At 42.8% G+C, this 22,500-nt stretch overlaps 4 protein-coding genes across 6 annotated transcripts in view; 2 read left to right on the plus strand and 2 right to left on the minus strand.

Moving 5' to 3' along the window:
* Positions 1–519: 519 nt before the first annotated feature.
* On the minus strand, positions 520–3,690 carry LOC132859722 (microfibril-associated glycoprotein 3-like). The gene is made up of 3 exons (XM_060890591.1): positions 3,593–3,690; positions 3,250–3,458; positions 520–1,227 (listed from the first exon to the last, which is right to left on the minus strand). The coding sequence occupies exons 2-3, from the start codon at positions 3,455–3,457 to the stop codon at positions 653–655; spliced, it is 783 nt and encodes a 260-aa protein (XP_060746574.1). The 5' UTR covers position 3,458; positions 3,593–3,690; the 3' UTR covers positions 520–652.
* A 3,144-nt stretch (positions 3,691–6,834) lies between these two features.
* Positions 6,835–11,367, plus strand: oatx (organic anion transporter X). Of its 2 annotated transcripts, none has more exons than XR_009649814.1 (10): positions 6,835–7,469; positions 8,086–8,189; positions 8,271–8,425; positions 9,082–9,250; positions 9,358–9,481; positions 9,697–9,812; positions 9,932–10,146; positions 10,259–10,367; positions 10,788–10,987; positions 11,165–11,367. XR_009649814.1 is itself a non-coding variant. In XM_060891592.1 (10 exons), the coding sequence occupies exons 1-10, from the start codon at positions 7,068–7,070 to the stop codon at positions 11,283–11,285; spliced, it is 1,719 nt and encodes a 572-aa protein (XP_060747575.1). In that variant the 5' UTR covers positions 6,836–7,067; the 3' UTR covers positions 11,286–11,367. The 2 variants fall into 2 exon arrangements, 1 of the variants encoding a protein (XP_060747575.1); XM_060891592.1 differs by having other exon boundaries at positions 6,836–7,469; positions 10,784–10,987.
* Positions 11,368–12,097: 730 nt separating this feature from the next.
* On the plus strand, positions 12,098–20,636 carry LOC132859996 (arf-GAP with Rho-GAP domain, ANK repeat and PH domain-containing protein 1). 2 transcript variants are annotated; one of them, XM_060891011.1, is made up of 24 exons: positions 12,098–12,319; positions 12,787–12,889; positions 13,022–13,080; positions 13,651–13,933; positions 14,040–14,138; positions 14,562–14,693; positions 15,025–15,085; positions 15,199–15,319; positions 15,476–15,633; positions 15,790–15,896; positions 16,076–16,275; positions 16,726–16,811; positions 17,167–17,349; positions 17,504–17,666; positions 17,800–17,847; positions 17,950–18,073; positions 18,288–18,387; positions 18,487–18,682; positions 18,817–18,862; positions 18,949–19,127; positions 19,595–19,801; positions 19,894–19,999; positions 20,143–20,290; positions 20,405–20,636. In XM_060891011.1, the coding sequence occupies exons 2-24, from the start codon at positions 12,816–12,818 to the stop codon at positions 20,450–20,452; spliced, it is 2,928 nt and encodes a 975-aa protein (XP_060746994.1). In that variant the 5' UTR covers positions 12,098–12,319; positions 12,787–12,815; the 3' UTR covers positions 20,453–20,636. The 2 variants fall into 2 exon arrangements, with proteins under 2 accessions (XP_060746994.1, XP_060746993.1); XM_060891010.1 differs by having other exon boundaries at positions 12,099–12,319; positions 13,019–13,080.
* The window catches only part of ik (IK cytokine), an 8,457-nt gene continuing 6,415 nt past the window's right edge, over positions 20,459–22,500 (minus strand). The window contains exons 13-20 of the mRNA XM_060891012.1: positions 22,418–22,436; positions 21,978–22,054; positions 21,783–21,865; positions 21,623–21,680; positions 21,437–21,525; positions 21,189–21,297; positions 20,977–21,011; positions 20,459–20,868 (exon numbers count right to left, since the gene is read on the minus strand). Of these exons, the coding sequence (XP_060746995.1) occupies positions 20,841–20,868; positions 20,977–21,011; positions 21,189–21,297; positions 21,437–21,525; positions 21,623–21,680; positions 21,783–21,865; positions 21,978–22,054; positions 22,418–22,436 (498 nt within the window). The 3' untranslated portion in view covers positions 20,459–20,840. The remainder of the gene's footprint in view (positions 20,869–20,976; positions 21,012–21,188; positions 21,298–21,436; positions 21,526–21,622; positions 21,681–21,782; positions 21,866–21,977; positions 22,055–22,417; positions 22,437–22,500) is intronic.

Raw genomic sequence — 22,500 nt, forward strand, 5'->3', positions numbered from 1 at the left:
CACCGCAGTACTTCATTAATCATTTACAGTCCAGATTATAAATGATTTAGTAGTCAGTGTAATGTACATATTTACATTTTGAATGACGTTCAATCAGTGATAAGAGAATAAAAGCTGACTCTTTCTGATCAAAGATCACCTGTTCACCACTGCACACACCTCACAGTCATTATAAGCATGATTTAACAAACCTTTGTGCTTTTTTTTACTGCCTTACAGATTAGTGTGTTTGTCCTTCCTCTCTGGAGCTGAGGGCCTTGCATGTTCTCCCCCTGGTCATCTCTAAACTGTGTGTAGTGTGTGAACCTGTGTGATTTTGCCCCCTGTGACAGGCTCCAGTGACTGTGTAGGATAATAAGTACAACAATGGATGGATATAAATACACCCATAATATAAAGAAAGTAAAAATACAAAAATAATAAACGTCTGCAGCTGTTGATTATCGTGACTGTTGCTGTGTGCTACCTTGGAGTGTGAGACACACACACACACACACACACACACACACACAAGCTGAGTAACATCCCAAATTGAATTTATAGACAGAAAAAGAGAAATAGTAGGAGAAGGAATTCATTTAAAAACTGTCTCTTACTGCAGGAAGTGAACTGAGTTTGATTATAACTGAATTAATTTCACAGCACACACATTTCACACTCTCTCTTTTTTTGTGTTCTTCTCTCTGTTCAGGGCATCTTGTTCACTGTGTTCCTCGTCCTGATACTCAACAGATGTTTGACCTCCACATTCAGCTTCATCCACAGCCGTGGTGCAATTCAGGATGCGTGGAGGCAGAGGCACGCTCCTCGCCAGCTCCTCCATTTGCTTTGCCAGTTCCAGAGTTTTAAACTGTGTGACTTTTGCGAGTTCCAGGGTTTTAGTAGATGTAACGATAGGGATGCGTTTGGCGATTTCCAGAGCTTTTTGCAGTTTCTCAGCTCCATCGGTGCGGAAGAAATCGTTGATGGCACGCTCAGTTTTGCGCAGGTGTGTGTTGACCATGCACAGACGAGTCATGTTGAGGATGATGGTGATGGTGAAGGCAATAAAGCACACGATGATGTAATAAAGCCCCAATCCACTGTATGTGTAGCTCACTCTGAGCGTCACTGTGTAGTTGGAGATGCTCTCTAAGCTCAGTGAGACACACGTGTACCGTCCACGATCCTCAAAGGAAACACTGGTGATGTTCAGCGTGTCTTTGTCCACTGTGACCCGTTTCCCTCCTGCACACAGCAAAACATCAGAGTTTATATAACAAAACATCTACACCACACACACACACACAGAACACACCGCACACACACACAGAACACACCGCACACACACACAGAACACACCGCACACACACAGAACACACCGCACACACACAGAACACACCGCACACACACAGAACACACACCGCGCACACACAGAACACACACACAGAACACACCGCACACACACAGAACACACCGCGCACACACAGAACACACACACAGAACACACCGCACACACACACAGAACACACCGCACACACACACACAGAACACACCGCACACACACACAGAACACACCGCACACACACACAGAACACACCGCGCACACACACAGAACACACACACAGAACACACCGCACACACACAGAACACACCGCACACAACACACCGCACACACACACAGAACACACCGCACACACACACACACAGAACACACCGCACACACACAGAACACACACCGCGCACACACAGAACACACCGCACACACACAGAACACACACACAGAACACACCGCACACACACAGAACACACCGCGCACACACAGAACACACCGCGCACACACAGAACACACACACAGAACACACCGCACACACACACACAGAACACACCGCACACACACACAGAACACACCGCACACACACAGAACACACCGCGCACACACACAGAACACACACACAGAACACACCGCACACACACACCGCACACACACACAGAACACACCGCACACACACACAGAACACACCGCACACACACACACAGAACACACCGCACACACACACAGAACACACCGCGCACACACACAGAACACACCGCACACACACACACAGAACACACCGCACACACACACACAGAACACACCGCACACACACACACAGAACACACCACACACACACACACAGAACACACCGCACACACACACAGAACACACCGCACACACACAGAACACACCGCGCACACACACAGAACACACACACAGAACACACCGCACACACACACAGAACACACCGCACACAACACACCGCACACACACACAGAACACACCGCACACACACACACAGAACACACCGCACACACACACAGAACACACCGCACACACACAGAACACACCGCGCACACACACAGAACACACACACAGAACACACCGCACACACACACAGAACACACCGCACACAACACACCGCACACACACACAGAACACACCGCACACACACACAGAACACACCGCACACACACACAGAACACACCGCACACACACACAGAACACACCGCACACACACACAGAACACACCGCGCACACACACAGAACACACCGCGCACACACACAGAACACACCGTACACACACAGAACACACCGCACACACACACAACACACCGCACACACCGCACACACCGCACACACACTGCACACACACTGCACACACACTGCACACACTGCACACACTGCACACACACACACACACCGCACACACACCGCACACACACCGTACACACACAGAACACACCGCACACACACAGAACACACCGCACACACCGCACACACACACAACACACCGCACACACACTGCACACACACTGCACACACACAACACACACAACACACACACAACACACACAGAACACACCGCACACACACCGCACACACACCGCACACACACCGCACACACACCGCACACACACCGCACACACACCGAACACACACCGAACACACACCGAACACACACAGAACACACACAGAACACACACAGAACACACACAGAACACACACAGAACACACACCATCCTCTCAGAAAACACAAACTTTCAGCGACTGTCTCAGGTTTAGTCTACATTAAAAAAAAGTGTTCCACTGCCAATGTACTATAATCCAACACTGGGCTTCATCACTTTACATGAAACAAGCTTGAGGTTTTTTTTTAAACTTTAAACTAAAGTTCTAGTTTTGTGAATGATGTAAGAACTTCTCTTACACTGAAAGGCTGAACAACACACCTGAGTTTATGACACGTCCCTTAGAGTCAAACCACTGGATGTTGTCATGAAGTTCACTCATATTGCACTTGATCACTACACTTTCGCCCTCCTTTACAGTGATGACCCCTAGAGAGGGCAGTTCAGAAAGGTCCTTCACACTGTCACCTACATGGAAACACAACAGGAACACAACGAGGAACACAACGAGGACCAACACCTGCTTCATTCTGAAAAATAAACAATACAAATGGGAAGAAATGATAAACAAATCATGTAGTTTATCCGTTTAATTTACCTGCATTTAAGTAAGAAACACTATTACATTTAGTTCAACAAGAACGAATCATTATGGAACATTTACCTCAGAAGAGAGTCACAGTCACTTCCGGGTTTCAGGTACAGGTGTGTGTCCGGTTTTACCTGTCCGTCGGCGCGCGCGCGTTCCTACCGTGATGGAAGCGACGTTACCGGAAATCACACACTTTAATAATATTTACGTTATACAGTAGATATTACTAGAAAGTAAGCGCTAGTGTTAGAATTTTAACTTTGTCTAAACGAGGCAAAGTGGCAGAAATACGGTGTGTTTAATATTGTTTATAAAACAAATGCTTGTGATTTTAAATCTTTAATTTTTTTATTTTATTTTATTGCACTGTAAAAAAGTTGTTAGTGTGTTGTTCTGCTCAAACACGTAGAATTTAGAGATTTTAATAATAATAATAATAATAATAATAATAATAATAATAATAATAATAATAATAATAAAACAGCTCCTTTTTTCCTTTGTCTTTAATAAAAAGAAGAAATTGTCTAAAGATGTTTTTATGCCTTAGTTACTTATTTCACTGTTGAGTTTTTGCTTTATTTGTATGTTGGATGTTTGCAATTCATAGTAAAAAAAAAAAACAAGGCTTATATAAATTTATTTCGTAATTCTCTGAAAGTTTTAATTTTGCTATCTGTTATATACTAATAATACATAAACACATTCTTTTTTCCTTTTTTCCTTTTTTAATATTAGTGTTATTTCTTTTCCTTTATTTAACACGTATTATTATTATTATTATTATTGTTGTTGTTGTTGTTTTTGTTATTATTACTGTTGTTCCTTCCCCTGTTTTTATCTTGTCTTGTATTAACCCTCCTGTTGTCCTCCTATACAAATTAGGAGCGCTGAGTCAACTTGACCTTGTCTGTTTTGACTGCTTATTGAAGTATATTTGATAGCCTTTTTTTTTTTCACCTTTTTAGTCAAATTTGTTTCCAACATATTAACATATATGTTGCAAAAAAAAAATAAATATATATATATATATATATATATATATATATATATATATATATATATATATATATATATATATTTGGTGCAATAAACCTTATTTATATACAAAAATGCCTCATTTTTTTGTAAAAATTTTTTAAAAAAAAATTATTTTCACTATAGAGGCACAAAAGTTGATGCACAATTACAGGCTGGTATATATCAAGGGCAGGAGATTGTTTTGAAACCATTTTGACCATTTTTAATGTCAGCAAATAATAAATCCTGTTTTTTTACAGGCCAAATTGACTTGAATGCTTATAAATCAAAAATTCTACAATTATCACCATTCTGTGTATAATATCTATTTTGCCCACCTGATGTCATCTGATCAACCAACAACAGGCTACACACACACACACACACACACACACACACACACACTCACTCAAAAACATGCCATAATTTCATTCATTCATTCATTCATTCATCTTCTACCACTTATCCGAACTACCTCAGGTCACGGGGAGCCTGTGCCTATATCAGGCGTCATCGGGCATCAAGGCAGGATACACCCTGGACGGAGTGCCAACCCATCGCAGGGAACACACACACACTCTCATTCACTCACGCAATCACACACTACGGACAATTTTCCAGAGATGCCAATCAACCTACCATGCATGTCTTTGGACCGGGGGGAGGAAACCGGAGTACCCGGAGGAAACCCCCGAGGCACGGGGAGAACATGCAAACTCCACACACACAAGGTGGAGGCTGGAATCGAACCCCCAACCCTGGAGGTGTGAGGCGAACGTGCTAACCACTAAGCCACCGTGACCCCCTGCCATAATTTCATGTGAATAAAACTTTGTTTACCTCCTTATGTTTTGTTTTATTATATTTAATTTATGAATGATAATTTTGCCATGTTTTTAGTAAAATAAACAGAAATTATTAAATATTATTTTGGATAACCACTGACTGATAAATGTCCAACATTACTCAGCATATCTCCAGGCCAAAGCTGACTGATGCAACTAAATTCATAAATAAGAGAGAGGAGACAAATAAGATTTGAATATGAAAACATCGTGTGTGTGTGTGTGTGTGTGTGTGTGTGTGTGTGTGTGTGTGTGTGTGTGTGTGTGTAAAGATTGTTGGTAGAAGAAGAAGAGAAGAGAAGGTATTGTCCCTAGCTGGACAAATGCATATAACAAGTGTGAAATATTTACAAATGATTGTTTTTGTTTTTTTGGAAGCCCAATGAATTACAATGCCAAATGCTTGTGTGTGTGTGTGTGTGTGTGTGTCTGTGAGTGTGTGATTGTGTGTGTGTGTAAAGCTTGTTGGTAGATCAGATTTTGCCCCCAGCTGGACAAATGCATCTAAAAAGTGTGAAATATTTACAAATGAGTAGCTTTTGTTTTTTCTGGAGGCCTAATGAATTGCTATGCCCAGTGCTTGTGTGTGTTTGTGTGTGTGTGTGTGTGTGTGTGTGCATGTGTGTGTGTGGGGGGTGTGAGTGTGTGTTTTGGGTGCGTGTGTTAGTGGACATTTTACTTGTGCATTTTTGTGTCTGTATGCATGTTCATTGCGCTGAAAAGGGCAAAAGTGTGACCTTTTGCCCCACTAAATGTGGCCGAGTCAAAATGACCCAAGAGGATCACGCGTAGTATACACTGTTCTGAACACATAGTTCAACGAAAATAGACAAAATTAATTTGGAACAATCCTGGTAAATTTCAGGCAAATATGTGGAAGAAAACCAAAGTTATGACGCATTAAATTCTTCCAGTGGGATCAAAAAGACCCAGGTTAAACAATATGAAGGTTAAAGTGCTTTGAGTTTAATGTTTAATGCTTTGAGTTTGACTGTGTGTGTGTGTGTGTGACATAAAGGTCAGGTGTAACATTGACTTTAAGTGTAATAGCCGGTGTAAAGTGTGTGTTTAACTTTCATGAAGTTGAGAGCAAAGTATCGTTAGTTAGATTAGTGTCAGAGTTAGCTTTTTTTATATAAAAAACAACACCACACATTCGGGATGAGTTATTTTCTTAATGTTTGATTTTTTCACCTCTCCTGTAGACACAGGTCGGGTCATTGTTAGTGAAGCAGAGTGTGAGAGTGTGTGATGGCGATGGCATTCCTCAGGGCTGGATTATGGTGTCACTGAGTTTCTGTCCTGCACAAGCGCTTTACTGAAATTCCACTGTAATGGATTTGAGACTGTACGAGTCAGATTTGAACAAGATTACAGACTGTAAAGTGCAATGTCCACAGTACACACGCTTTAGCACACGCCTGGTGCATCTAACATGTTCGCGTTGTAGTATTTTCACACTGAACCAGCTGCAGCCTCATTTTATTTTATTTCAGATAAACAGCAGATGTTCCTCACCAGGGAGCGAGACATGACCGGCCTTTTTGACAACCATTAACCTCAAAAATTAATCATTGCAGGGGTCGTAGTTTATTTGTGTTTCCGTAATGTCACAACACAGAGTGCAAATCTTTGCAAGTTAAGAAGGGGCAGACGCACAGATCAGGACAGAACGAGAAGCCAGCATGGGGTTTGCAGATCTTTTGGATGAAGTTGGTGGACTTGGACGCTTTCAGCTGATCCACATCATGCTGCTATCCGTCCCAGGCATTCTGATGGCCTGTCAGAATTTACTCAATAACTTCACAGCAGGAATCCCGGCGCATCACTGCACCATCTCCAACATGACGACCACTCTGAACCTTTCCACATCTGAGGAAGATGAGCTCTCGCTTCTGAGAACCTTCATTCCTGAGGCTCAGTCTCAGCTTTCCAAATGCAGCAGGTTTGTTCAGCCCCAGTGGCATCTGAGCAGCACAAACCACAGTCAGTCTGCAAGTCTGAATTTGACTGAAATTGAGACAGAGAGCTGCAAGGATGGATGGACCTACAAGAGGACGGAGTTTATCTCCACAATCGTGTCTGAGGTGCGTGAGCTGGTTAATTAGACTCTCTTTAACCCTTTAAACGTTCAGTCTCATTGTGGAGTTGAGAGATACGAGAGCACATCTGCACTGTCTAAAGGGTTAAAATAAACATAGCAGGAGAGTGTGAGGATTTCAGCGCTCTGAGGTTGTGTTTTTTAATCATATCATTTTGTAATGCTTTAAAATTTGTGTTCTTCCATATTGTTTTTAATATAAAATGTGAAACAAAACTCCTGCAACAAGGTTGTGGAGCAGGAGCTTAGGTTGAAGATGAATCTGAAGATCTTACTTTTGTTCCTCACTTTGCAACTTCTCAACTCAGGTCTGTGAGAACAAACTGTCCTGGAGTCAAAGGTTACAGGGTCACATCAGCCTGTGTGCCCATAGCATTGTTGTCTAGTCATGGTGAAGAACTGTGTGTCATTGTGTATCTTTACAGTGTCATGCCTTCGAGACACAACATCAAGATTTATTGAGTTTTATAATAACAAAACTTCAACGTGATCCTGATGCTTTCACACAGTGTTTAACATTCAGCAGCTGATGATGTTCACCATGGAGCACTGTGTGTGTGTGTGTGTGTGTGTGTGTGTGTGTGTGTGTGTGTTTTCCTCAGTGGGATCTGGTGTGCAGTCTCCGGCCACTCAAACAGATGAGTCAGACCATCTACATGGGTGGAGTTCTCACAGGAGCCATTATTTTTGGAGGGCTTTCAGACAGGTGAATAAAGTCTTAGATGAATTCCTTGCTGTTCTTCTCATGTTCTTCTCATGTTCATCTCAAGTTCCTCTTCTCCTGAAGGTTTGGGAGGAAGGTGTTACTCACCTGGTCATATTTTCAGCTGGCTGCTTTGGGGACTTTCACTGCTTTTTCTCCGTCATACTTGGCCTACTGCACCTTTCGCTTCCTCACCGGCATGGCTGTGTCAGGGGTCATCCTCAACACTGTGTCACTCAGTGAGTAACACCTGCTCTTCATCAAAATCCTCATCATCATCATCATTATCTGCAGCAGTGAGATGAGCTGAAGCAGACATTGGTGTCAGATGTTTGCTTTTCCAGCTGTACCTCATGTTGCTCAGTTATATAAGATGTTCCACAGAGACGGTTATGAGGTTCACCAGCACTGCTCTGGACTGTGTTTGGTCAGAAGGTCTTAACTAATTCTGTATAACAGCAGCTCTGAGAGGTTAAAATTTCAGGACTAAGGAGTACACACTCAGATCTGAAAAAACAAACAGGGAATTTTAATTTTGTAGCCCAAAAAAAGACAAAAGCCAAACAGCCTGAAAAAAACATCTTCCTCTGATCTTCCTCATGTTCCCACTGATCTGGATGCAAGTCTTCATCCTGAGATAAACACTAAGCTGTACAACATAGCAGGAGTTTCTGTAGCACAGATACCTTTAGCTCATAATAAAATAACAATTTATAAAGAAATAATTTTTATAACCTCGATGCTTTTCTCTTCACCTCTGATCAGGTAAAGTGTTAATAAAGTGTTTATAATCTGCATATAAAACATTTTAAACAGTCATGTCTTATAGATTCTCATTATACTGTGTGTGTGTGTGTGTGTGTGTGTGTGTGTGTGCGTGTGTGTGTGTGTGTAGAGGTGGAATGGATCCCCACAAAGTCCCGCACCCTGGTGGTTTCGCTCTCCTCCATATTCTTCACCTTTGGTCAGATGGTTCTGGCAGGAATAGCGTACAGTCTGAAGGACTGGAGGAAACTGCACGTGGCCGTCTGCTCGCCCTTTTTCATCATTTTCCTGTATAGCTGGTGAGGACAGTAAGATGTTCCTTCAAGGCAAATCCCATTTGTTGTAGTTGTTCAGTGCTGCGGTTGCAGATGGAGTTCGGATGATGTTGTGTGTATGTGATCTTCAGGTGGTTCTCAGAGTCCGCGAGATGGCTAGTGTTGAACGGTCGCTCAGCAGAAGCTCTGCAGCAGCTCCACCGTGTGGCCAGGATCAACGGCAAACATGAAGCGGTGGAGAAAATCACACTGGAGGTCTGGAGGATATTTACACAGTCTGAACACATTCCTGTAAACACCTCATGTTCACTTTAATATCTCTGTGATGGAGCAGAGTGAGTTACAGCCCCGTGTCCTCTTCACAAACACACCATACGGCCTGCAGAGTTCATCACCTGTAAATACTGATGTACTGACTGCTATCTATAACAATAATGTGTGTGTATGTGTGTGTGTGTGTGTGTGTGTAGGTGCTGCAGTCTCATATGCAGAAAGAGCTGCAGTCCAGTAAGACAGTGTTCACAGCGTACGACCTTCTGCGCACTCCCATCATTAGGAGGATCTCTTTGTGCCTTGTAGCTGTCTGGTAAATCTAAACAATACATGACACACTGCTAATGCAAACTAGAGACAGGTGGGCGGAGTCTGTTTACACATTATTATGACATATAATGACCCCCCCCAAGCTGTTCATCTGTCCTCCAGGTTCTCCACCAGTTTTGCATATTATGGTCTGGCGATGGACCTGCAGAAGTTCGGCGTTAACATCTACCTGATGCAGTTAATATTCGGGGTGGTGGATTTTCCCGCAAAACTGTTGGCTCTTGTCATGTTGAGCTTTCTGGGTCGGCGTTTAACACAGGGCACATGTCTGCTCGCCTCAGCGTTCGTCATCTTCACCAACATCTTCATCCCTAAAGGTGAGGTTCAGGTGGAGAAATGTTATTTATCTCTTTAATGTAGAAAGAAATTCACAGAAAAATCCATTTATAAAAAGAAAAGAGAGAGAAAGTAAAATTCTCCACCACACAGACATGCAGTTCCTGAGAACAACCCTGGCTGTGCTGGGGAAAGGCTTCACCTCTGCATCCTTCACCTGCGTGTACCTGTTCACTGGAGAACTTTATCCTACAGTCATCAGGTCCGACTCCAGCAACACACTCGCTGAATAAACACTACAACACTGAGGGTGGTGCTGTTACAGCACATGTGTTTTATTCTGCTTACACAGACTTTATTTAGTATTAAGGAACAGCACATCATACTTTTATCCATTTACCACAACACACTTCCATTCTGTTACTTATAAACACTCGTCCCCTCAGAAGTCTCTCTTTATTCTCTCTCTCCAAGTTAATAAGAGATCAATCTCAGCTTGTCACGTTCCTGAGAAACCACAAAGAAGTGTAAACTCCTCTGTCCTGAAGATGTGAAGAACTTTACAGCTTCACCTCTGACTGAGACACAGAGCTCACACTAGAGATTCTCCTTAATTTAAAACAAACTTCACCATATGATTGTGTGTGTGTGTGTGTGTGTGTGTGTGTGTGTGTGCAGGCAGACTGGAATGGGTTTTGCCTCCACTATGGCTCGTATTGGGTCCATGGCAGCTCCACTGGTTCTTATCCTTGATGAGGTTTTTCCTGCTCTGCCCAGCTTAGTCTATGGAGCAGCAGCTGTAATCGCCGGACTCACTGCGTTTCTGCTTCCTGAAACTCTGAACGTGCCGCTGCCTGACACCATCGAGGACGTGGAGAACTGGTGAGTACAGACGGTCAGTAGAAATCTGAGTGCACAACAAGCAGAAGATTAGGATGGGAATATGATTTTAATAAAAATCCAATCATGTGGTCAATTTTTGTTCACACTCACATTGAAGAACTCTCCTGAACGTTCTCAGAGTCAGAACTCTAATGATCGCTCTGGTGACATTTTCAGGTCAAAGAAAACTCGTAGGTTTCAGGAGCAGGTCCAGAGTGAGAACATGATACTCGACACACTTGGACAAACTGCAGAGGAACGTGAGGACCGACGGTCGAGTGGACTCAATGCTCTCTAAGTTTTATTCAGTCTGATCCTACATCAGTCTCCATTCTTACTGTAGTGTAGATAAGATAAAAATAAACAGAATTCAAACATCACCCTGACTGCTGGTCTGCTTTCCTGTGTAACTGCAATGCATTATGGGTATTATCTTAAACACTGAGATTCATTTATCAAGGTTTTGGGAGTCTAAATAAAATACTGATCTATTTCAGTCATAAAAACTAAATAAACTAAATACAGGTCTTTACTTTTTCCTACATAAAGATGAATGAATATTCATGAGGTTTGATGTTTTGACCAATCAGCTCTTTCCATCTGAGCTCACCTCACAGACTCATCATGTGAGATCATACACACGTGTGATCATGAGGAAAAACCCCGAGAGACGTCCTTCTCCTTCCCCTGCAGTGTAGCGGTGCAGCTCTTACACACACAGACAAAATCAGTGGAAGTTAGTTCAGGAAATATACAATGACATTTAACATTTAATAGTGTGTACAGTATGAGGTAATGTCTGTGATGTCATCACTGTGATCAAAGTAAAAACACATCCATCATGTTTATTTACTACAACATGTTCTTATGCAGAGATCAGGAGAAAATTAAGTCATCACAACAAAACAGAGTGTTATAACATATATAACTATATAAAAACGTAATAACACACTCTTAGGACTTGTGAACAATTGATTATTATGTACAATAATATGTATGTTGTGTGTGAGAGATTACAGAGAGAGTGATGTCATTGGTGGGCGGAGTCTGATTACAACTCCAAAGGTTAAACGGTTTATTTGAGCTTGTGTTTTTCTCACCACTGTAGTATGAATGAGTTTAGTACATTATTAGCCTGCTGAGAGTGAGACAGTTGGTCTTGTGGTGGAGAGAGTGAGACAGTTGGTCTTGTGGTGCAGAGAGTGAGACAGTCAGAGATCAGAGATCAGTTTCGGGTCTGACAGGTGGAACCGGAACAGGAACCTGTTTATTATGAGCACGAGTTCAGGTGTTTTCAGTCCTGTGATGATTCCACAGTGTCTCTGAACTCAGGTAAGCAGCTCGAGAAAGACAGCTCTCATATCCTGCTCCTGCACTTCAGTCTTTTAGTCATTTAAAACTGTTTTGTTTGATTTTTATTGTTTTCTTGTTCAAATCAGCCTTGTGAGTGTGTGTGTGTGATAAAGTCCTGAGATAAAGAAGCGTGTTTGAACAGAAACAGATCCAAACTGAGACGTTATTAAACAGTTTGAGACGCTTTTAATCTTTATGTCTTTTAATTTACTTTATTTTTACATTAACTAGAATTACACTAGAATTTTCTGTCCTTTCATCACTGTAACATTATTATTATTATTATTATTATTATTATTATTATTATTATTATTATGTGTTATTTACACAATTTTTTTGTCATTTGTTATCAAACCATTTATTCTGGTTTATTCTGACACTCAGAGATGTTCATTATTTTTAGTCACGTGTTAATCTGTAAATTAAATGAAGATTTGCTCTGATAGTGAAACTCGTGTCACCTTCGACACCTGCCATGACGGCTCCTGTGCCCAAGCCGAGAACCCGCTACATGTTCAGTAAGAATTCACAGAATGGTTCCTCAGAGAGGTGAGCTACAGTCACATGGGGCTGTTACTGCATCGTCATCCTCATCCTCATCATCATCATCATCATCATCATCAGTAATACTTTTTTTAGCAGTTAAACATGTATCTGTTTTCTGTTTGTGTTTTTCAGCAGTAATGTTGTTAAGCATGAAACTCAGACAGACAATAAAATATCTGAAGTAAACGGCGCAGGTAAGATTCATTATTATTAATAAATAAACCTACAGACCGACAGTGACGGCTGCTTTATGGAATGTTGATGTGTTTATGAAGAACCGGAAAAACCACACACACTGTTAGGACAGATATTATTGTCAGAGATTGTTGTGTGAAAGCAAATAATGTTACAGAGAATTCATCAACTTTCTGGAGTGGATTAAACAACACACACACACCTTGAACACACACACACAGCAGTGAACACACACACAGCAGTGAACACACACACACACCGTGAACACACACCCGGAGCAGTGGGCAGCCATTTATGCTGTGGCGCCCGGGGAGCAGTTGGGGGGTTCGGTGCCTTGCTCAAGGGCACCTCAGTTGTGGCCGGCCCGAGACTCAAACCCACAACCTTAGGGTTAGGAGTCAGACTCTCTAATCATTAGGCCACGACTTCCCGTGTGTGTGTGTTGTGTATTATTTATACAACACGTTATAACTGTGTTACTGCAGTGAAACGTGTGAGATGGAATGTAGCATGTTCTCGCTCTGATTAAACAGCTCAGGAAGAACAAGGTTCTGCTTTTGTTTTGTCAGAAGTGAACGGAGGCTTGTGTGTCTCTCCCGCTGGTCTTCCTCGACTTAGAGAGACACACGACTCCAGTGGCGCAGACATAGTGGAGAAATTCCTGTGGCCGTCCTCGCCTCCTCAGAGCCCCGTAGCGTCTGATGATGAGGACTCCTCAGAATGTGTGAAGGAGAATTTTACATCTGATTCCTCGACTGATGAAGGCCTCATGACGCCCCTCACCCCACAGTCAGACACGGCTAATAACCTCCACCCTCCTGAAGAATGTCACAACTCCACCAACACGGAAAGGTGGGTGAGATCCTGGAAAGCTGCTGTAATAAACTGAAACATCACATTCTGCAGAATATCTCAGTGAGAGTGTGTTGATCCATAATTTCTTCTTTTTTTTAAACAGCGCTCCTCAGGAGACGAATTCTCAGCCTAAAAATGCTGCTCTGTATAAACCATCAGCGCTGAAGAAACCGAAACAAACACCAATCCCAAAGAAACCACGGTAAGATCTAGACCCTTAGTGAAGATTTGTATGAGTGTGAGGAGGTTGGGGTTAGTGACCTGGAGCACAGCACCTTCAACAAAAGACTTTTAGAGGAAGATCTAGAAGAAGGCGATCAGCTTTGGGTCAGTTTGGTCCGGAAAGGTTAGGGGTCATATTTAGGGGTTATAGAGCCTTGGATCAGAAAGTCTTAACAGATTCAGATAAATCAGGACAGAACCCGTCCAACAGCAGGTACTCTCCATTACAAACCTCTGAGTGGCTCCTTTTACAGAGGATGAAGACATGCCACAAGATTAGCCATGGACCAGAGTAATGGAGGAGAAGTTCTGGGTTGAAGTTTGCAAGGCGTTACGTGCTGCTGATTGCTCTTATGATTTGTTCAGGTCCTCATTAATGCCCTTATTCCTCATGGTTCTCCAGCGCTGCTACCATCCGTGTGAGCCGGAGGAAATCTTCAGGAGCAGCAAAGAACATCACCCAGGCTGCAGAGAGCTCCTACAGAGAGAGCGCCGTGTCACGCTCCAGCTGGCTGGACGTCTGGAAGGGACGGAAGTAGGGAAAGTTAACATCTTCTCTTCATGATGTTCTTATGATCACGTCACTTAAGGCTGAGCAATAAGTTCAGATCATCTCAATATCACAAGAAATTCCATCAGAAGTAGCTGAAGGCATGAACTGAAAGGCCAGCGGTCACCTGATCGAGGTTACAGTCTGACCATCTAATGCCAAGAGATCAAATCTGAGTTACATTGATCATGACAGATCTGTTGTGTTGATTTAAATATTGTCATATTATCATTTAATGTATTGCCCCGCCCTCACCCTCAGGCCCCTCCCACTGCAGGTCAGTCTATCACAACATGTTTATTTCTTATTCCTAAAGACACAACGTGCTGTGGACCACGTTTGATGGGCAGGTGATGGCTCTGTGGAAGAAACGCACAGTGAGTTTATAAAACCATTATAATACTTTTACTTCAGTGGATTCAGAAACTGATTCTATGAAATCACTGCTCAGGAATTTCTTACAATAGTTTGTCTGTGATTGACGATTAAGGACAAGTTCTCTGAGTACGTGTTTCACGTGTCGAGCATCACCAACGTGCACCAGCAGGACCGAGGACACTTCCTCATTTACTTCCGCAAGAAGCACTTTGAGTTCATGGCTCCCACTGAAGGTGAGAATGATCCAGGTGTTCCTCAGGGTTCTGTACTGGGAAAGCTCCTGAAGCATCTGACTTTTTTATAACTGTTAGCATTAGCAAAAGAGACCCACAGTGAGTGACACATAAACACAGAAGGTTCAATAGTTTTGGGGAATGTTTCGTGTGCAGATGTGAGGATGGGATGGATTACATCACTGCTTGCTTCCAGAGGAAGAGAAGCTCCAGCACCTCCTCTTCATCATGGCTCACTGACTATGAAGGAACCACGTAGCAAAGTTTACTGCTCCATCAGTGGACACAACCTGTGGATATACAACAGCAAAGAGGTAAAGACACAAGAGGAGTTTTCACTTCTTTTCTTATTCTATATTCTGTATTGATGTTCCACATTACAGCGCTGTGCTCTCTGAATCACTCATCACACGAACTGTTCAGTGATGTCCTTCTACTAAGGCAGGATTTATTTTTGAAACATGTTGCAGGACTTTAATTTGGGTCTTGGGATGACATTTGTGCATATGAACGTGGCCTCAGTAAAACAGACTGGACGCCACAGCTTTAGCCTCATTACACCTTATAAAGCATTCAAGTGAGTCACTTCCTGTTCTCTCTGCACTTCCTGCTTCCCAGATATCAGTTTGTTTTGTTTAAGCCTTCAAGTGTCTTCATGTTTAAAAAAAAACATCTAAAACTATTCCTCTTCCTCTTTCTCTTTTCCTTCTTCTTCTTCTTCTTCTTCTTCTTCTTGTCCATCGTTGTTTGTTCCAGTTTCTCAGCCGACTCTTCGAGAGACTTAGTGACGTGGCTGGATCTTCTGAACGAGGTGATCCGCAGTGCTCTGTCCTGCAGTGAGGTGGCGCAGCGCTTGTGGTCAAGTCCCTGGAATAAAGTGTGTGCTGACTGCGGCAGTCCAAACCCGGAGTGGGCCTCCATCAACCTGCTAATGGTCATCTGTGAGGCCTGCGCAGGTGAGGAGGTGTTTGTGGAGGTGTTTATTTGTGAAGCAGGATGTGTCCGGTACTTCCTGTTTGTACTTCCTGTTTGTACTTCCTGTTTGTACTTCCTGTTTGTACTTCCTGTCTTATTAGGAAGATATATTTATTGACAAGAAGTCTGAGACTTAGGATTCATCACAAAGGCTTTAAACTTTACAAATACGGCTGAGAGCCTTTCTTCAACATCTGCATATTAATGAGTGCCGTGCCTCTGCTCATGAATATTAATGACAATGAAACAGGCTATAAGACAAAGAAAGGCTAAAAGAAAATAAAAAGAAAAAAGCACTAAACATAATAAAGTGACGTCAGTAATACTCTTTGTTAGGAAGGTGGTAATAAAGTCATGCTGCACTTCCTGGCTGCAGTCCCTCACTGTTCCTGTAGTGTGTTTGTGTACTGAACACACTCTGTTTCACACAGGAGTTCACCGCATGATGGGGGCAAATAGGTCCAAAGTGCGGAGTCTGAAACTGGATGTCAAAGTGTGGACCGAGCCTCTGATTCAGGTCAGAATACTGAACAGACAGGAAGTGAAACACACACACACACACACACACACACACACACACACACAGTATTAACACCTTCTGACCAATCACAATCCAGAACTCAGCAGCACTTGACATAATAAATAATCATAAATACATAATATTGAGTAATGAGATGGACAGAGACAGACACAGACACAGAGACAGAGACAGAGACAGAGACAGAGGCCACGCCTCCTGAATCGTCTGCATTAATTAACAGCCTCACCAATTAACACCATTTTATAAACATGAGGAAGGTTCAGAAGGTGTTTCTCTCTCTCTCCTGAAATGGTGATAATGATAAAGTCTCTTCTCTTCTCTTTCTCTCCAGCTGTTTGTGCTTTATGGGAACAAAGCTAGTAATAATGTGTGGGGTCACAACGTCCCAGCAGTGGATCAGATCTCTCCCACTGCCGAGACACAACAACGAACTGCTTTCATCAACGCCAAGTACTACAGTGGTCTTTACCGCAAAGCTCATCCTCTCGCCTGCAGCCAAAAGCTACTGAACCAGGTCAGACTCTTTGTTTGTTTACAATGCAGTTTCACCCTGCAGGCAGCAGAGGGAGCCTCACACACACCCACACACACACACACACACACACACTGCTGCTTTAAGAGATCTTTTTGCCGAATGCTGCAGTGTGTCTTGTGTTGTCTGACTGTAGAGATTGTGTGAGGTGGTGTGTGGAGCTGACGTGGAGGAGACGCTCGCACTGCTGTGTTCAGGAGCCAAGGTTCTGGGTGGAGGAGGTCCATCAGCCATCACACTGGCGGAGAACGCAGGACAGGCTCTACAGACCGAGCTGCTCCGACACAACGAGTTTGTAGGTGAGGCTCATAAGCACACCAACACGGTGGGATTAAAACTCACAACCTTTTACTATTAACACTAACATTTACACGAACTCGCACATGCACAATAGAGCAGAAGACGCTGATCATCTCTGTCTGTGTTTTACAGAAACTCCTGACTTCGAGCAGCAGACAAGACAGAAGAAAGAGCAGACAAGTATAACACACACACACACACACACACACACACACACACACAACTTACTACTTACTAAAACTGTGTATGTTTCTATTATTACATGTGTGTGTATGTGTGTAGGACTAGAAGAGCTCCATGGAAGGCTGGATGATGAGCGCTTCCTCTTCTCTCAGGAGACCCAGTCAGCAGCATGTGATGTTCTTGACCTGAGGGAGGTCATCTCTGTGTTCAATCAGTCCACAGGGTGAGAACATTGTGTGTGTGTGTGTGTGTGTGTGTGTGTGTGTGTGTAACACTTTACACTCAGTTTAGTTGGAACAGTTGACCATAACAGCTCAGCTGGTGTAGGACATTTACCAGACTCAACAGAACACAAACTCTGTTCCACCAAGATATTCATATATTGTGTGTGTGTGTGTGTGTGTGTGTGTGTGTGTGTGTGTGTGTGTGTGAGACAGACAAACCCATGAGTTTGAGATCCTGACACTGACAGACAGTCTCACCTGTACGGCAGACACGCAAGAAATGCTGCTCAGTCACATGCTGCACATTATCAAGGTAACACACATACACATACACACATACACACACACACACACACACACACACACACACACACACACAGTTGGCTTACTTATGACCCCCCACCATGTTCAGGTGGTGATGCCCAACCCCCCGATGGAGGAGGAGCTTGACGGGGTGATGGGCGTGTCCCAGTTATCTCTGAGAGAAGGAAGTGGACTTAAGCACGCTGAGGTTTGGGTGATGATCCGACCAGGAGAAATCATTATCTATCCCATACACACACACACACCCCGGACCCCTATCACCCTCAACCAACACACATGCTGCAGTGAGTATAAACACACACACAGTGTAAATATAAAGCTGATGATGTCATAATGTTGTTTGTCACAACACTGACTTCACCCATCTCACCCTCCAGCCTGTAGAGTTGTGTGTTAATGATCTGTTGTGTTTATACAGATTTGTGTTTGTTGGAGAACACAGTGGAGGTGATTGCAGCAGAAAAGTGAGTGCTGTTTCAATGGAAATGTGTCTCAAATTAGAATAAATCATATTTAATTTGCATATTTGTGTATTTTCTCCTCCCATTAGGACGGTGTATCTTCAGTTTGAACGTGAGGAGAGCTGCAGCAAATTTTACACTCTGCTCTCCAGCGCCACCTCCAGTGACAGGAAGTCATACCGTCGCTCCCTGTACACACTTCCTGCTGGGGTTACTGGGAGAGTTCCTTCTGAAGTGCAGCGCTGCATCTCACACATTACACTGTATGGTGAGAAAAACATCTCATACGGTAACACTGAGGAACCTGAGCATGATCACTTCCTGTTCTACTGTCAGGAGCATGTCACTGATTGGTCAAACAGTTGAGGTTGCTATGGTATTAAGCTACAGAGAAACAATCAATGAAGCCTCATAAATATATTTTTAGCACTTGCTAATTGCTAAGAATGACTAGCATGTGGCTAAGGACCTAAAAACTGCTGAGATCAGCAGAAACACTAACAGGTCAATTCAGAGAAATAAACATGACCAAAGTTCTTAGTTTCCCCTCAAAAAAGCGTGAACATGTGTGAACAGGGTTACATGAGGAAATGCTGCTTTCTGATTGGTCAGCTGTGTAAACATTTATAGTTAAAATCTGAGTGTGGGAATAATATGAAGAAAAGAAGAAGATGAGGATAATTCAAACTAGGCCATGAGTTTGAATTATAGAACGTGTGTGTGTGTGTGTGTTAGGTCTGAAGGTGGAGGGTCTGTACCGCTGCTGTGGGTCCGTCACTAAGATCTCAGAGTTGGTGGAGAAGCTGCACAAAGATCCAGAAGTCGTTTTGGAGACAAATGAAATCTTTGTACAGGAAGTAGCCGGCACGCTAAAGCACTTCCTCCGCAACTCAACTCAACTCATCCCCTCGTCTGAGAGAGAGAACTGGGTCAGCGCAGCGGGTAACACACACACACACACACCACTAAAATATCAGTGTGCTGAAGGACACAACACATTACTCCAACAGAACCGATGTGTGTGTGTGTTTCAGCTCTCACTGAGGTCACTAGCAGACTGCAGGAGTATCGCAGGCTGGTGAAACTCCTTCCTCCTGATAACAGAGCTCTACTGTCTGCCCTGTTCAGTCACCTCAACAAGTAACACCACAACCTACCTGTCTGTCTGTCTGTCTGTCTGTCTCCCTGGAACTGTGTCTGTCTGTTGGTCCCTCTACCTTTTATTGTTTTTGTCCATTTAATTTTACCTGTGTGTGTGTGTGTGTGTGTGTGTGTGTGTACAGTGTGCAGCTCTACAGTCAGGTGAACAAGATGACAGCGAGAAACCTAGCGGTGGTGTTTGTTCCCACTCTGTTTGAGGATTTGGCCATGAACCAAAGCATAGTACATCTGATGAGGGAGCTGATCATCCATCACACACTCATCTTTCTAGTAAGAGCGCAGATTCAACATCAGAACCGAGTCAGAGATAATAATATTAATAACGATAATAAATTATTTCTCAGGTTTAATAAAGGTGTTTAATGTGTGTGTGTGTGTGTGAAGGGAAAAGATGAAACTCCAGTGGAAGAGGAAATGATCACTGCATTGTAAAGGAAAGAGAAATACAGAATCTGTCTTTATTTCTAATCTGTTTTAGTCTGTAAACGTTAGTGTTTGATTTCTGTGTAAAAGACACATGTAATAATGAACAAAAACAAAAGGACATTTTCTCTACTCACTTTTCTCTTTATTACTGAATCTGCTCATACTGAGTAAAAGATTTTTTGTCCATTAACACCGTGTGAGTTTTCTATTGTGTTTTAATAATCCACACAACAAATGTTAATGTATATGTAACACACAAAAATGTCACACACTCGCACGCAGGCAGCATGTGATCAGTGTGTATTTCACTGCTGATCTGTTTGTTTACTCGATTAATCACAGCAAATCACAGCTATATTTCAGTAACAATCACACACACACACACACACACACACTAATATTTCGGCCTCTTCACATCCACCCTAAAAAACAGATGCAAATCATTAGTTATATCAGTGTTAAAGCAAAGCAGCTGTAATTATTTAACAGCAGGATGATATGAACAGTCAGATCCTCCTCCTGATACTCACCCATCAGCCTCCAGCTTCTTTCTCTTCTCAATGATCTGAGGATTAAAAGGTAAAAGTATCAAAGTGTAAGGGACCTGACTGAAGGTGAATCATGTACAATTAACACTACACTGAACAAAATTAAGTGGACTGACGAACCACAGCAGTGTATAAAGGTGTAGGTTAAATAAATAAATATAAAGGTGTGTGTGTAATGTTGTGTAAAGACTCACAGCACTGATTTTCTTCCACTGTCGGTCCAGCTCTGCTTTCTCGTTGGTCTCTTTAAAGCGTCGTGTCTTTCTGCCCTCAGACATTTTTATTCCGTACTGAAACGCAGCCCTGAGCAACAGGAACACAGGCAACTCAGACTAATAAGAAATACAGACTATTTAAATGTGTATAAAAGACAGAAACAGCTCTCAACTTCCACTAATCCCTCTGTGTGTGTGTGTGTGTGAGTGTGAGTACATCCTCTTACTTTGGTAAAGCCTCTTTGTTGTTCATGTAGTCGCTGTATTCCTCCTGTGTGTCAAAGTCCCAGCGGCCCAGAGGTCCTTTCTTATTGCCCTGATACACACACACACACAATGAAACATTAAAGTGAAACACTGTGTATGAATGTGTCATGCACTGTTACAACTGACACACACACACACACACAGACCTGGTCCATCTTACTGTAGTCAACCTCTTCATCACTGTCCACCGCCAGGTCATCCATACTACACACACCAATGAGAACACAGCGAATAAAAATGTATCAGGGTTTATGAGGACTAGTATACAGTATATATGTGTGTGTGCACACGTGTGTGTATGCTCACGTAGCAGGGTAACACTCAGCGTAACTATTGGACATCCCGAAGAAATCTCCCACATGTTTCATCTCCTCACGTCTCGTCCCAGCTGTGTGGAGCAGTTAAGGTTGTAAACAAATACACAATGGAGGAAGACATGACAAGCTTAGGAAAGATTAGCTGTGTGTGTGTGTGTGTGTGCACATAAATAAAGAAAGGATATGTTTGCTGCCAGTCTGTTGCAGTTCCAGCAAACTTCTCATTAATAAGTTTCAGCTGGTCTTTCACTGACCCTGGACCTGTACAGACAAAACAATGGGTCAAGAAAGTTAGCAAATAACATCAACAGTCCGACGTTAAACACATACAGACCTCAGGACAGTTAGCAGACGAAGTCAAGGACAAATTTATTTACAAAAAAAAGGAAGAAGAAAAAATTAGGAACAGAAGGAGAGTTTGATTTTTGTTAGTTACTAACAGTGACCACCAGGGGGCAGTGCTGAAGCTGTACTACAGTAACAACCTACTACAAGCAACACTCTACTTTTTATTTCAATCTATTTTGTTACATATGAGCTGAGTTAATTATACACACACTCTCACACACACACACACACACACACACACACACACATCAGAAGAGTAAAGTTCCTCATATTTACCTTTATCCATCTCAATAGGCTGTGGAGAGAAATAAGCAACAGATCAGTAAAAGTGTTGCACAGGCCTGTATTTGCATAGAAGC

Source organism: Tachysurus vachellii, chromosome 17 (assembly GCF_030014155.1).
Source record: "Tachysurus vachellii isolate PV-2020 chromosome 17, HZAU_Pvac_v1, whole genome shotgun sequence".
NCBI classification, from domain to species: Eukaryota; Metazoa; Chordata; class Actinopteri; order Siluriformes; family Bagridae; genus Tachysurus; species Tachysurus vachellii.

What these genes read in the sequence shown, in the direction of transcription:
- LOC132859722 (XM_060890591.1), bottom strand. Translation starts at nt 3,457, where the DNA reads ATGAAGCAGGTGTTGGTCCTCGTTGTGTTCCTCGTTGTGTTCCTGTTG. An exon ending in GGGACGTGTCATAAACTCAG is followed by an intron (nt 1,228 to 3,249) that starts GTGTGTTGTTCA and finishes TGCTGTGTGCAG; the next exon opens with GAGGGAAACGGGTCACAGTG.
- oatx (XM_060891592.1), top strand. Translation starts at nt 7,068, where the DNA reads ATGGGGTTTGCAGATCTTTTGGATGAAGTTGGTGGACTTGGACGCTTT. An exon ending in CCTCAACACTGTGTCACTCA is followed by an intron (nt 8,426 to 9,081) that starts GTGAGTAACACC and finishes GTGTGTGTGTAG; the next exon opens with AGGTGGAATGGATCCCCACA. An exon ending in ATCATTTTCCTGTATAGCTG is followed by an intron (nt 9,251 to 9,357) that starts GTGAGGACAGTA and finishes TGTGATCTTCAG; the next exon opens with GTGGTTCTCAGAGTCCGCGA.
- LOC132859996 (XM_060891010.1), top strand. Translation starts at nt 12,816, where the DNA reads ATGACGGCTCCTGTGCCCAAGCCGAGAACCCGCTACATGTTCAGTAAG. An exon ending in GAGGTGATTGCAGCAGAAAA is followed by an intron (nt 18,863 to 18,948) that starts GTGAGTGCTGTT and finishes TCCTCCCATTAG; the next exon opens with GACGGTGTATCTTCAGTTTG. An exon ending in CTGTTCAGTCACCTCAACAA is followed by an intron (nt 20,000 to 20,142) that starts GTAACACCACAA and finishes GTGTGTGTACAG; the next exon opens with TGTGCAGCTCTACAGTCAGG.